This window comes from Perca flavescens, chromosome 8, assembly GCF_004354835.1.
Source record: "Perca flavescens isolate YP-PL-M2 chromosome 8, PFLA_1.0, whole genome shotgun sequence".
Lineage (NCBI taxonomy): Eukaryota > Metazoa > Chordata > Actinopteri > Perciformes > Percidae > Perca > Perca flavescens.
The window spans coordinates 7,202,349-7,217,598 of record NC_041338.1 but is presented as its reverse complement, the minus strand read 5'-3'; the positions used below and the strand labels follow the sequence as shown (position 1 = coordinate 7,217,598).

General features: G+C 39.7%; 1 protein-coding gene across 1 annotated transcript; it reads left to right on the top strand.

Moving 5' to 3' along the window:
- Window positions 1-5,324: 5,324 nt before the first annotated feature.
- Window positions 5,325-13,831, top strand: syt19 (synaptotagmin XIX). The gene is made up of 8 exons (XM_028584432.1): window positions 5,325-5,541; window positions 5,651-5,724; window positions 9,268-9,390; window positions 11,104-11,289; window positions 11,517-11,666; window positions 11,817-11,936; window positions 12,889-13,000; window positions 13,121-13,831. The coding sequence occupies exons 1-8, from the start codon at window positions 5,340-5,342 to the stop codon at window positions 13,426-13,428; spliced, it is 1,275 nt and encodes a 424-aa protein (XP_028440233.1). The 5' UTR covers window positions 5,325-5,339; the 3' UTR covers window positions 13,429-13,831.
- Window positions 13,832-15,250: the final 1,419 nt, after the last annotated feature.

Genomic DNA, 15,250 nt, shown 5'->3' with positions numbered 1-15,250 from the left:
AAGATATGTTACGTTAGAGCAGCTAGTGACGGTGATGCATGTGTTTTAGCGTGATTTATATAGCCGTGGGTGCTATGTTCAGGATGGAACGGTGCGAAATTCACATGTAGAAGCTATTTTTTGCATTGCACCGTGTCACAACAACTGATGTGATCCAAACATTTCCAGAGAGTTGTATAAAAAAAACTTGTTTAACCCGATGAATCACTTTATATACATATGTTGGAGAGTGTGTTCCACGGTGGTTCCTGATTAATTTTCATGGATACAAATGTTTCAAAAGTAGTTTTTGATTCAACTCTGTGATGTTGACATGGAAATGGTGGAGTAATATTTCAAGTGAAGAGCCTGGTGAGCTGTCATGCTGATTTGAGAACATTTTACATGTCTAGTTGACCAATCAGATTGCCTGTTTGGATCTACTCTAGGATGCCCATAAGAACATTATTAGGCTATTAAGTTTGTTAATAATATCTTATTAATGTCTCCAGGTAATAGCCTGCTCCGTCCAACTCTGTCACAGTCTCTTTGCTTGTGGACTGCCATCTACTGTAGGTAATAATGCACTGACTATTGATTTTGAGTGCCTATTATTCATACAACCCCACTTCAAATAATCCAAACTATTCCTTTAAATAGCTGTGATCAAAGCACACTAAGCTATGAGAAAATTGTAATATCGTTCAAGGATCAAGGAAACTTTATTATCCCTGAGGGGCAATTTGATTTACAGCCAGCAGTACCACACAACAGACAAGCAATGTAAGAAAAAACAAAAACAAATAAAGCATAACATAAACATCAAGTCAATAAATACTATAGATAGACATAAAACTACGTTACTTTTCATACTCTCGAGCCTTTTTTATTCATATCGGTGTGGAAAAAAAAGTCATAGAGTATGCATTTGACTAAAATGTATCTTATGTCACATGGTGAAAATTGTCTTTTACCTTCAAGAGTTGTCACATATTTTATATTTAGATTGCAATTTAGTGTCCTTAGTGATGTTTATAGGAATACTTGTATTGACATTTCTAAGAAGTGTGTCTGAATTTCATTTTTTGTGTTTATCTGTCACTTTCTAAGCTCTACTGAGTGCAGAGGAAAGCATGTCTGTGATTGGTGAAAAGGATCATGGATAATTTCTGAATTTTACAGGAGAAGTGTTGCCTTGGTGACCCTGATTCAGTTTATGATCTACTTCAAAGTATTGACTCAGAGTGCACAGTATCTTAATCCAGCTTTAACCTTTACCATTAATTAGAAATCATGCGTACATCACCAAAATCAAAGTTCATTAAATATAGGAGAGCAAAAGTTCAATTTCTTTTAAGAAGATTACATTAAAGTGTTCATAAGTACTGTAAATGGTATGCTGCGTGCTGTAGCTTGTCTTTTTAGTCTCAAGTTGTTTGGCGTTGATCTATCCTTGATGATTTTCTTCATTTATATAAAAACAGTATATATTTATATAGTGTTACCTAGGGGGTTTGGGTTATATACAGTAACCTATAATAACTTTGTCTTCCAGCAGGATGACTTAACATTATGTTTTTATTGTTGAAGTACCATTTTAAGGTAAATTATCTGTTTCCCATTGTGTGCAGTCCTGCAAAAATAATAGGGGACAAGTCTGGTAATGATAATGAAAATATTATAAGGTACATGTCTTTTTAAGTCAGGATCCTGTCTTGGTGGCAATTTAGCTGTTACAATTGTAGGCGAGTTAAGTGTGTCTTATCATTGTCAGTTTACAGCACCTAGCTACAGCTGGTTTGGGTACAGTTGAATGATAAAGCAGAGCTGAAGTTGAAAGTTCAACTTAGAAAATGAACATATGGAATATATCAAACCCCTAAACAGCTACGACAATAACGACCTGAACTTATTGGATATAATTATTACTTAAAAGTGCAATAGAAATGTTGACTGTGGTATATATAGTAGATAAACGTGACTGCTTAGGCAGGATTCAGTGCAAAACAGTTTCTTGTGCTACATGGCAGCAGGGGCATGGCTTGATCGTTCAAGTTCTGTGACCTAAACATTTGGGAAGCAGGCCTGTAGAGGGATCTTCAAGGACAAGAGCTGAAGATCAGGTCATGTTACGCTTCCTAAAATGCCATTTACATCTAATCAAACCAGTTTGCCCGGAATGGTGTGCAGGAAGTCATGTGCTGGGTGTCTGTGGAGAGAGAGAGAGAGAGAGAGAGAGAGAGAGAGAGGGGGTGTGCCTAGAGTGGCAAAAACAGGAGGAACAGTTGTATGATAAGATGCAGCTTTGAATTTCTCTTGCTGACGAGTTATTTTGTTTCTGTGAACTCTGAAGAGTTCTGCATGGATTATAGCACAGGAAAATACTTGCTGAAGAAAAGGATGAGCTGAGTTTTCATTACTTATTACAGGTAATGTGTTTGTGTCCTCCATGTGATTGTGTATTAGTTCAAGTGGAAAGCAGCAACAGAAGGGTTGTATGTAACTTTCTTTGTTTAAATACAACTTTGTAGGTTTTTCCTTGCACTGTTGATTTGGTTTTGCATGGAGTGTGAGCAGGACAAGTGCTATTTGACTAAACCATATCTGACAGGAGATAAGCTTGTCTTTTTGACCATGCCACACCAGTTCTCTTTACCTCAATGAATAATCTGACTATTAAAGTGTGTTCCAGAAGTTAGCAGGCATACGGACATTTTGACTTCTGCAAATCGCATACAGTTCATGTGTGTGTTAACTGTGCCCTTTTTTTTTATACAGGTATGTAATATTGTAAGACCAACTGAATCTTGTAGCTTTTGTCACAAACTTTTTAAAAACAACTTAGATGCCCCTAGCATCTACCGTTAGCTAAAAAGATTTGGAACTGAAAATGCTCTGTAACTTTTGCCAAAGCTCTAAATCAACATTGGATCTACTTACTGGCTTACCTCAAAACAAGGTCAATCCAGGGCTCAATCTTGTGCAGTTTGGCCTGCAGGCCTACAAACACAGGTTTTACTGATAACATTAAAGATGGCTTCGTTCTTAAGTGTTCCAGTAAGCTAGGACAGTTTGAAGTGAGGCATGAACAACACCAGGACCCTCAAACTGAAATGGCTACATTTAATTTAGTCATCATTCACTGTAGTATTTACACCTGCTTTTCCTACTGTGAGATGTTAAAATTATTAACTAATGTTACGTTAGTATTTAAGACTTTGGCTGTGATATTGATACACTTTGACTTTTTGCCAGTGTGCCATGCTGTTTTTTCTTTCTGTCTCTCTGTATTACCACTCCCATCTCCTGGAAACTGAAAGGTTTCAACTCCTATTAGGGCTACAATTAACTATTATTTTCATGGTCAGTTAATCCATTGACTTTTTTTAATTAATCAATTGTTTACAGTAGTCCACAAAAGTCAGAGAAAGTGAAAAATGCCTGTCACAGGTCCGCAGTGCCCAAGTTGACATATTTTAATAATTTGTTTTGTCATAACAGCAAAACCCAAAGGTAAAAAACCAACACAGCAGCATGTCATCACATCAGAGAAACTTTAAAATCTGTGGATTTTTTGTTTTGTTTTTAATAATTGTCATTTTATGTTGATGGCTAAAGTGACCAATCATCTTCAGCATTAACTCCTTTACCTCCTTTTCTTCACTAACTTGATACGTGGCTTGCCAAACAGAAGTGTGTCAAGAGAAAGCAGGTTCATCATCACTCACCATGTCTTTTCCTCTTTTGTTCCCTTTGGTATGGAATCTGCCAGAGAAAACTGGTTGGAGCCATTAACATTATCCACATTTGACCTTGTCATTATAACATAGGTATTGAAGGTATTCAGTCAAAAAGGTTACCCGTACAAGTCCTGCATGATGTCTGACAGTCCTGGATCAGAGCTACATGCAAAATTGTCATGTGGAGCTTTAATGCCACCATGTAACAGCAAGCTAGTGTGGATTCTGTAGTTGCTATTCACTTCTGCTACTCACATTAACCAAATGCAGACAGGAATCCTCTTGTGAAATGGTGGAATGTTACTAAGTACATTTCCTCAAATACTGTACTTCAGTACACATTGGAGGTACTTGTACTTTATTTACTTATAAAATAATTTTCTTTTGATGCCACTTTCTACTTCTACTCCACTACATTTCAAAGGGAAATATTGTACTTTTTTACGCCACTACATTTTTTCACACAAAACACATGTAGATTACAAAATACAAGTTTTTATTATAATTTAAACTACCCAACAGTATAGGCCTAAACGTCCAGCTGAAATGATTTACCGACAAAACACTTAGTTGATTGACATAACTGTTTTGATCGTATCCAGTTTCTAAAATGTGAGGATTTTCCTGTTTCAATACAGACTACTTATTTTTATTTATTTTTTTAAGATTATTTATTGGGCATTCTTTAGGCCTTTATTTATATAGGACAGCTGAAGACATGAAAGGGGAGAGAGGTGGATGACATGCAGCAAGGGGTTAGTGTCGGACCTGCGGCCGATGCGTCAAGGAGTAATCTTCTATGTTTGGGCACCTGCTCTACCAGGTGAACTACCCAGGTGCCCTTAATACAGTACTTTAATTACATTTTCCTGATTAAATTTACATACTTTTACAAACGTTTTCAATGCAGGGCCTTTTCTTGTAACAGAGTGTTTTTACAGTGTGGTATTAGTACTTGTACTTAAGTAAAAGGTCTAAATACTTCCACCACTGCTGTTGTGATATTGGTGCTGCCCTAAGGCTGAACCTCCAATATTGCTGCCAATGGGTCCATTATATCAAGTCAAGTCATCTTTATTTATACAGCATATTTAAAACAGCAAGTGGACCCAAAGTGCTTTACAACCAGGGCAGATGGGGTGAAGTATGCCTTGATACATAGATACAACAGAAGGCTACATAAATAAAAAAGTACATAACAAACTTGCACAAGAACTTGCATGGTAAAACCAACGTCAAAAAAGAACAAAGTTAGAAGAGTGAATTAAATCAGCAATAGCTTAAAAGCAGTATAGGGAATAAAAGGGCCGACCAGGAGGTGGCTTGACAGAAGCCAGGCAGCCTCAGACATTGCTAAAAGCAAGGGGGATAAAATGTGTCTTTGAATTAGATTTGAAGTTTTCAGTCGTAGAACATGCCTTACTATTGTACGGGAGGCTGTTCCAAAGCTGGGAGTAGACGGAGAAAGCACGATCCCCCTTTGGTTTTGCAGTGTGAGTGAGGGAAGAGGAGGAGCTGTTACGTGGCTTCAAAGTTCTATAATCTACAGTATTGTCCCATTACCAGGTTTGTCTTCTTGTGTTGCAGAGGTATGTAAAGGCCACATGGAGTTTGAGAGTAATGGTTCCACTGATGGACTATCCAGCCCCGATGGGGCTGCTGTCGGCTGCTGGAGACCTGAGTATGCCGTTCTCCAACACGGTCAAGTATTGCATCCTAGGAATCTCAGTCACTCTTCTTCTGCTGGCACTGGGCATCTTGGCATGGCAGGCCTTCAGATGTTGCACACAGACATACACCACATACACCCGGCAAGACACTGGTGAGTAGATTAGATTACAATACCAAACAGTACAGCACATATTGCTGATGCTGGGTGTCTGCAGGGAAAGTTAATAACCTAATGCAAACTTGTCTGGTTTGTACTGCAGTGAACAGTGAGCTGCTGTACTCAGAAGAAAAGTCACGAACAGCAGGAAACTTCTCAGGAGCCCCAAGTACTAGGGTAAGAGGAAATGGTTTTGAGAGGTGCGGATAAAACAAACGGTTACACTTTACTTGAAGTTTTCTACATAAGAGTGACATGACACTGTCATGAAAGTGTCATAAAACTTTATAAACAAGTCATAAACGTTTATGACATAACCCTTCTTTTAGTAAGTAGGTGTGGTGTAATTGGTAGCGATGCTGTAATATTGTGTGGAAAGGAATCCGCTGACACTGTTTCTTGATTATAAAGGTTTATTTACATCAAAGAAATCAGCATCATGTACAAGCTCTGCAGAGCTCAGAGAGGACCTGTTTTCCCAATTCTCAAGTGGTCACTCTGGCTTTCTTTGTTTGAACATGGTATAAATTCTATAACATATGTGACATAGATGGGGGAGGAAACAATACTTTGACCAATGGCTACAAGCCAACTGGCCTTATTTTGGAGGGGCCATTGATAATGCATCACAGATGTTTTCAAGAGAGATGTCTTCTGAAAGTAGAGTAAAGTTCATACGAGGTCTCCTGTCGAATCTTAGATACCAGTCCTAAATGTTCAGATAAAGCTCAAATACATGTTATATAGAATGATCAGATAAAATAGGATGAAAATACACCTCATAGGGTTTCATGACTGTGTCATGAAAGTGTCATGTGTTCATGACAGTGTCATGTCACTCTTATGTAGAAAACTTCAAGTAAAGTGTTACTAAACAAACAATTTAATTTAAACTTCTTTTCTTATGACCTTACATTATACATACTGTATATGTGGCCACACTATTGTATCAGGTGGCCTAGAGTTCAAAGCAGCACCCATGCTGTACAATTTTAACAATGACCAGATTTCTTAACAAATCTATAGATGTCTGAGGTTCTAGGGCTCTGTGTGGCTAAAGCTGCCTACACATGATAGGCGGCAAAAACGCTTTGCCCCGGCCATTCCATTGATTTTCTATGGGGAGGGCGGTGGTGCCCAACTATGCGCTGCGCAACCCCTGCGATTGCGCACCGCTCGTATTTGCCGTTCCAATTATTTCGACTTCGACCTAGTTGCAACCAATGAGATAACAGCCTGTCGTTACCTAGCAACGGGGAAATAGCTTCCTTGCCACCCTTGATGACAAATACCTGGGCTGCACTTTGCTCTCTACGCTTTGCTCTGCTGCCAACCTAGCGGTGCACAAATCGCTTATCATGTGTAAGCGCCTTGAAGCTATAGTGCGTAGTTAAAGAATTATGGACAATTTGCAAAAAAAACCTGTATTAAGTATGGTAGAGAAGATGGAAATGCAGGACATTTTCAGGTATGACAGCTGCAAACTAAACTAAGAATCAAGTTTAGCAGCCCTATTATTATATCTGCGAGATGAATCCAGTTGGGTGAGGTATCTGTGTTGATCTACTACATGTGAGCTGTGTTAGACAACCTTACTATCACCTTACTCCTGTTAGTAATGGTCCTGCTGAGTGTAAAAATTACTTGTAGTTTTTACTGTTAGGACAGGGTAAATGTTGCCCGATGATGTTTTAAGCCTCCAACGTCGACTTCAAGGCAGTGCTGCGACCGCAGACTTCAAGGCACCTAACCTTAAAGGTCCAATATGTAATATTTGTACTGTAATAAATCCAAAAATGACACCAATGCCTCATCAGATATTAAGGAAACATGTTAAACTGAAATGCTATCTTTTCTGACAACAATGCTAATGTCAGTATTTTTTCTTTTTGAAATTTACATTCCGTGAATTTATGTTTATGTTTTGATCTGTGTGTTGTTATCAACGGCCTAGTTTGACAGGCAGGCCGGGTTGCCAGATATACCTGTAAAAACGTAAACCCAGCGCGCTACAGCTGTAACGGTAGTACAGTCATGAAAGCAGCAAACAAACGAACAGGATCAACGGAGACAGATTCTGCATTACATTAAAAAAAAGAAAACCGCATGTTTCTAACAGTTGCGTGACCAGAGACGTAACAACCCCCTGGTAAATATTGGAGATGTGTTTGAAAGATGAAGACAGCTTAGATCCCAAAAGGACGCAGAGTTGGCTTATTTCCTCCTGAACAGGTAAGCATTAGTTTCAGGCTAATTTATCACAGCTACTAGGGATGGGCATTTTTTGTCATTTCAACATTTGTGTACTCACATAGAATTATATAGCTAGAGTACCCGAGTTGGTTACTCGCAAAAACAATTGAGACATAGCCAGTAAAGTGATCCCGACTGGTCCTGGCTAATGCTAACCCTGCTAACTTTTAACGTTACCGGGAGGACCAGGCAAGCAGCCCATGGCTGTTTACAACGTGTAGTTCAGCAGCTGGAGCCGACAACGGTGAGTTATTTTAAGCCACGAGAGGGGGGCTGTAAATCGGAAAGAGGGGACTGTGAGTTTGCAGTGTGTTTAGCGATTGTTGCCGTAATTCTAAGCCAAAGAAGTGTGTTCCGTTGGCAAGGTAGTGGTATTTTTAGCGTTTCGTATTGTAATTCTAAGCCGAGGAAGTGTACCTGACTGGCGTGTGGAGAGGACAGTGAGGTTGTTGTGTTTTTAGCGGTTCATACTGTAATTTTAAGCCGAAAAAGTGTGTCTGTCAGTTGGTTACAGAGCTCCACGTGAGCATGGGCTTTTATGACTGTCAATATAGCCAGCATCTACCGTTAGCTACTCCGCTGTGCTGTGAAGTAATGTCTGGCTATGTGAGACTAGCATCTACCGTTAGCTACTCCGCTGTGCTGTGAAGTAATGTCTGGCTATGTGAGACTAGCATCTACCGTTAGCTACTCCGCTGTGCTGTGAAGTAATGTCTGGCTATGTGAGAAAAGCGTCTAGCAACATAGTTGTGAATGCTGTGGTCTCAGCCTGGCAACCTCCGTGAACTTCGAGTCTGGGCAGGAGGGGGCGGGGGAGACGACTCTCCAGTATTTTAAATTGGTAGTGAAGTAACTATTTTAACTGCTAGCTGCCAGTATTACATACAATATTACATATTGCACTTTTAACCCTAACCACTGCCTAATCATAGTGCCTTCCAGGCAGTGCTGCCTGGAAGACGACGTTGGGGGCTTAAAACACCAAACACCGTAAATGTTGAACTTAGGGGCAAAATAGAGTTGGATGAAAACTGGACTGCACTGTCATCAGGCAGTCCACGAGGTTTAGGGCTACATTCTGGGTAGAGAAAGAAAATAAGAGAACTTTTCAACATAACACAACTATAATCTACAGCCTTATAAAACACCATTTTGATGCAGTGTAAATACCATTTTGACATTATAAGTTCCTCAAATGTTTTATTTATCTATACTTTTTAAATGTTATGTTTATTTGTAAAAGATTACATTATATTGTTAGGTATTCCTGTTATTTTGCTCAGACCCTGTAGTCTGTGGAGATGCTCCAAATAGACAACATTGTCTATGTACATAAAGATTAAGATTAACTTGTTTAAACAAAAGTGAGTTGGGACTTGTCCCAAGTCAAATAAAAGGTGGAGGTGCTGTAGTTGTAATTAAAAACACTACTAATAGAAATGGTGTTCATTTCTGCATGCTTCCCAGGTGGAGGAAGTCAGCACAAAGGTCCGCAGGCTGAGTCGCTGTCTGTCTCAAGCCTCGTTTCCCTCCTCAGGATCCAGCCAGGCAGACAGAGATATGGGAGAGCAGGCCAACATTAACAATGTGGTATATTACTGTTTAATCCTGTTGTCATGTGACAATCTGCCAACAATTGTCTTTCTGTTTATTCTCTTCATCTATTGGCTTACGAACTCCTTATCTTCAAAAGCATATCCGACTCATTGTTTTGTAAGGGAGGCATATGTAGTTTTTGGAGTAAGCTGTAGCCTACTGCAAGATTTCCATCGAGCTAAACTCTAACATTAGCATGCTTACAATGACAATACTAAGATGCTGATGTTCAGCAGGTAATAATTACCAGGTTCACCATCTCAGTTTCTAGCATTCTATTTACTAATTAGCACCAAACTTAAAGTAAACCTGAGGCTGATGGAAATATCATTAACTTTGTATGAGTAGTAAGTATTAGTCATAAACTAAACTGTTAGACAGATAAAAATGTTGGCCAAATGATGGCAATGGACATTGAGAAAACATATGGGGATTACCAAAGTCTTTCTTGAGGGTACATTAAATATTGGTAGCAAACTTCAAGGCAATCTGTCCAATTGTTGTCAAGATATTTTACTTAAAACCAAAAATGTCAACGTCATGGTGGCAATAGAACAGTCAGGGAATAGATGCCGTACAATGGCCCTTTTGCCCTAAATTTATTTTTCATGCCCATTTTTTTTTTTTTTTTTATCGTATTAAAAACTGTATTGAAACAGAAAAATGCTCGCTTGAGGTGGTTTTTGAAAGTATTATTTCAGCAACTTATCTCAACCAGAGATCACACGTTAGCTATTAGTAAGCTAATGTTAAATATGTGTTAGCAAGCTAAGGCACTTGCAAACATAATACTGCATAGCTTTCTGATTTATCCACAGTACTCCCAGACTTCCAGCTAATGCCTCACGTCTCATTGACTGTATCCACTTTTTTCCTAAAGGCTCAGTTTGTTGGGTTTGGCAGCTTATTGAAACTTATTTAATGGGTCTTTACCCTGTTGACAGCAGCCTATAGGCATTTTTTTGTGGTTTGTTAGCAGAATGAAATAAAAAAGATGCACATTAACGCAAAACAAAGTCAAATGAGTGATGGCCCCTCCTGGGCTCAAAGAGCCAGAGAGAGAGAGAGAGAGAGAGAGAGAGAGAGAGAGAGAGAAAGCAGTGGTAATCGAGTGAGCTAGAGAGTGAATTATAAATGGGAGCATTAGTGAGACCAAAGCCGGGAATGAGAGAAATAAACCCCTTTTTCTGATTGGTTCATCGCGGTGACGTTCTAAAGCACAAATAAACACACCCACACCTCCGTGGGAAGGGGCTGCATTGTCGGATTTTGTGTGAATGCAGAGCTTTATTCCTTTGCTGACCTGCTGCATGTGTGTGTCAGTTAGACAAACTGACCGACAGCACACAGTAGAGGTCTCCTCTGGGTGCCGTCGGTATCGGACGTCGATGGGCGTAACAAAGGGGCAGTATTGGGAATGAGAACAGGCTGCTGCGCACCCTGCCACTGTTATTGGCTCAGGGTTACACTCCCACGTGGGGCCCAAAGGATCTTTGTTGGCGCACACAGATACAGACACCGTCAAACACTTCTGCTGGATCATAAGTGATGATTGAGAGGGATACGTTTTGTATGATTCTATACATTTGATTTCTTAGGAAAATCCCACATATTATACCTTTTAAAGAAAACAGAGTGCATTTCATATTTTCAAGCAATATCAGCAGCGGTCTTTGGTGTCTTTCCTAACACACCCTCTTTTACCAGGTCAATGGGTCTTTACGGTTTTCCATCTACTATGACCAGCTGCAGTCCCAGCTGGTGGTAACCGTCCTGCAGGTGGAGGGGCTTCTGGAGCACAGCCAGATGCGTAGCCTCCAGCCATTTGTTAATCTAAGACTCATGTGGGCAGGTTCAGAGGTAGTGGAATTGGATGACTGCATGGATGAGGAGGTAATTTTGTCTTCATTAGTTAGTAGTTACCACATACAAAACCATTGTATGTGGTAACACAAACTACTGCATCTTCTTACAAGCAAAATATACAACTTTTCTTTTCTCCTTTTATGCTTTGCAGGCCCGCTTTGTAAATATATGTCTTCAGATTATTATTTAAAGCCTTGGAGCTGTACCTCTGTACTGTAAAAAGGTGTTATGGATTATTGCTGTGTCCCTCTTAGGGCGAAGGGACTGCATCTGTCCTGTGGACAGTGCTGCAGGAGTGGCGGACTCGCATTGTAAAGGGCAGCTGTAACCCTTTATATGGAGACCAGTTCAGCTGTATTCTGCAAGAGGATAAGGAGCTTCATCACATCAACCTCAGGATGGAGGTCCTGCAGTACACAAACCCATCTCTCAGTATCTCTCAAATCATAGGACATTATTTTGTCAGTTGAATAAATAAGACCTAAGTAGAGAGAAAGGAATGTGTGATTCTGGAAGTAAACTGTCTGTCTGGCATCTGTCTGTGTGCATTTCAGGTGAGGGACTTTGATAAATTCTCCAGACACACAGTGTTAGGAGAGGTGAGGGTAGCTCTAGGGCAGCTCAACATCTCCTACCCTCTGGAGCTACAAGAAGATCTGAAGATACCCCAGAAGGTACAGTAATACATCATGTATTCAAACAGGAATGCTTTTCCTCATCTTACAGTTGAGGTGAATTAAAGAAGGACATTCTTACACATCCCCTTTCTGGGTAATGTAGACTAGAGTATGTTATTATAATTATTATTTTATTATAATGATTATAAAACTGGGAGAAAAACTAAATAATAAACTATTAAGCCCTCAATCAATTTAATTTTATTAAATTCCATTTAAATTAATATCAGTTTAGAACCAGGATGTATGCAGAATTTACAGTATTATCACCATAACTGCAAAACTCAATAACTCAACAAACAGAACAGGATTTAATATTGAATGGTTGAAATGAAAAAAAATTACACATGTGAGACTATATAATCCTTGGCTTATTGTAAATAGCCATAATTCTTTTACTTTTACAACCATATTTTTATATACTATAGACCAGAGATCTTCAACAGGGGGTTCGGGACCCCTAAGGGGTCCCCAGAGTTACTGCAGGGGGGGTCACCAAATTATTGTTGTTTATAAGTTTCCAAGAAAATTACAATGTGTTAACATGAATCCAACATATTATTAGTAAATATACAGTATATTAGCCTATATGTGAAAAAAATCCATTGACCCTAAGCGCACTGGCCTATAGGAAAGGTAGTCACTAAGATAGCCATCCACAGATATTAACATTAAAACACAATTTAGAAAATCATGTCAACAATTATTATTTTAATAGCTTAGTATTCTATGCCAAAAGGTATTTATAGGCCATCCTATATATTATTGTAGACCCAGTATAATATATAACTTAATTTTTATACAATGTACTACATCGTCTTTTTGTTTTTCCCTTTTGGTTTCCCTGCTCCGTCTCTCTTTCAGGTACGGGGTCCTTGGCTTAAAAAATGTTGAAGAGCCCTGCTATAGACACATTATGTGCTCATATGTCTTCCCACTTTGTTTACAGGATCTTGTCGGAGAGGTGCTTCTGTCTTTGAAGATTCTTCCCACTTCACAGAGGCTTGAGGTTGGACTGCTAAAGGTCAAAACGGGCCCCACTGAAATATGCTCAGATGCAGGTAGATAACAAACACCTTTTAATAAAAAAGCGAAAAATAAAGCCATAAACATGCACCTGTCCTATATGTATAGTATAACATACAGTTTCTAATTTGTCTTCTCTGTGTTGTACCTGTTAGTCCTGTATGCCAGGATCAGTGTGCAGTGCAACCAGAGCAAGTTGAGGTACCAAAAAACCTCTGCAGTGGCCCGCTGCCTGGTGACTGTCTTCAATGAGGTCCTCATGTTCTCCCTGCCAGAATTTCCTCTGGAGCAGTGTAAAATATTGGTTTATGTGTATGAGACTCACACGACTAAGAAATCAACCAAACATCTGATTGGACAGTTGACTGTCGGGAAGGAGAAGAGTTCAGAAGACAATCACTGGAACTTAATGATGCGCTCAATCCGCCAGCCAATAGCAAAGTGGCATGGCCTACTGATGTGACTAACATCTCATGAATGCTCTCCTGCACTTCCTGGATGCCAAGCTGTGGACCAGGCTGTAGAGGAATTTGCATCTGCTTAGCTGCAGACCCAAACATGGACTTCTCTCTCTCCTGACACCTCAGTGGCAAAAAATACCTTTTTGTTTCGGTCAGGACAGTGAAGTGACTGCCCAACTGAAACCTTAGGTTACTCAGTCTACTTGCTCACTGACATGTCTTTTTTTTTAATCTCTTTTTAGCTTTAAATCTCATCACATTGACAAAGCTCTAAAGTACTGACATTTGCACTCATTATTTCTGATGAAAATTAATTTAGTTTTGCACCCACTACATGCTTTGTGGCTGGTGTTGCTGTTATATTTATCTTTAAGATGTGCTGTTCTTTTGCTTTATGTTGCAACTCTAAATGTTTGGTAAGAGTGTTAAATAATGACTTTTATTTAAGTCCAAACATTATAAATTATCTTGGAAAGAGAAATACAATTTAACAGAAAATCATACCAAGGATAAGTAGCCTCACTGTGGTAAAAGCAAAACACAATATTCATGCATTTAGTGGGATTTAATTTATTTTTAAGTAGCAACGCCCTCTTTTTCAGGAATGCCCTGTTCACACAGTTAGATTAACATCTCATTTTATGTATTTATTTAGGTTTGGTCTGAAAGGTGTTTTTGCGTTTATAGACTCTCTCACTGGTCTGCACCCATAGTCTGTATACAATAGGGTGCGCCACAGTGACAGTGTTTTCCTGCATTTGTTTGATTACTGGCCTCTGCTGCCATCTGTTAGTTTAACAGTTTATTTTGTTTGTGAAAGCAGAAAACCTACGTACTGTACTTTTGAATTTGCCTTCACAAACTGAGATTATCCATCAGGCCCTATCGACTGGTCCTATTATACATCCATGCCTTCAACCTCTAGGGCCCTCCACTAACTGTTGCCTCATCCTGTCTTTGCTTTTTGGGATTTTTATCAAATCGTGTGTCTGTGTGTGCGTGTGTGTGTGCGCACATGCATATTATTTGCAAATAAATAAATATGATTGGGTAGCTGGCTGTGTCTTATTTTGACAGTGTATGGTCCATAGGTCTGTATCATGATAGTCTAAGGGGGCTTTCAAACCTACCTCATTTGGTCCTGACTTTCGGACTTTTAAGTTTGATCGATAAGACCGGAGAAGGTCCTTTAAAGGAGAATTCCGGCCAATTTTTACGTTAATCTTGATCGCTATAGCTACGCGAGTACTTTCGATAGAAAAAACCCCGACCCTAATCAGTGCAGGTAACACTGAGAAGCTGCAGCTACGTACTACAAGCGTCCCCTGAGCTAAAACGGCAGTGCTCGGGGCAAGTTTTAGAGTGCCTTTGTGCCTCTTAACAGTCACAAAATGCAATTAATATGTCTGTGCCACAAGAACAGGGCCCTTACGTGTCAACAAGATGCGTTTTCAACTCAGACATTGTTTAAATTCACCTACCCTGGTCCCTGTCTCGATCCTGCCAGTAGCTAGCTTGCCCTGCTAGCTGATAGCCGTTAGCTGCTAGCTGCCGTTTGGTGAGTGTATTCAGACAGGCTTCTGTGATAATCATCCCAAAAACAATCCACGGAGCGGTGGTGGTGTGGCTATGTCCTCCAGAGGACAGGTCATGTCATGTCTTGAAGTGTATTCCCCTAAAAAAAAACAATAGTGCGGTAGTAGCTGTTAGCTGCTAGCTGCCCTCCGGTGAGTGTGTACAGCCAGATAGCTGTTAGCCGTTAGCTGCTAGCTGCCGTCCGGAGAGTGTATTCAGCCAGGCATCTGTGCTAATCATCCCAATAAA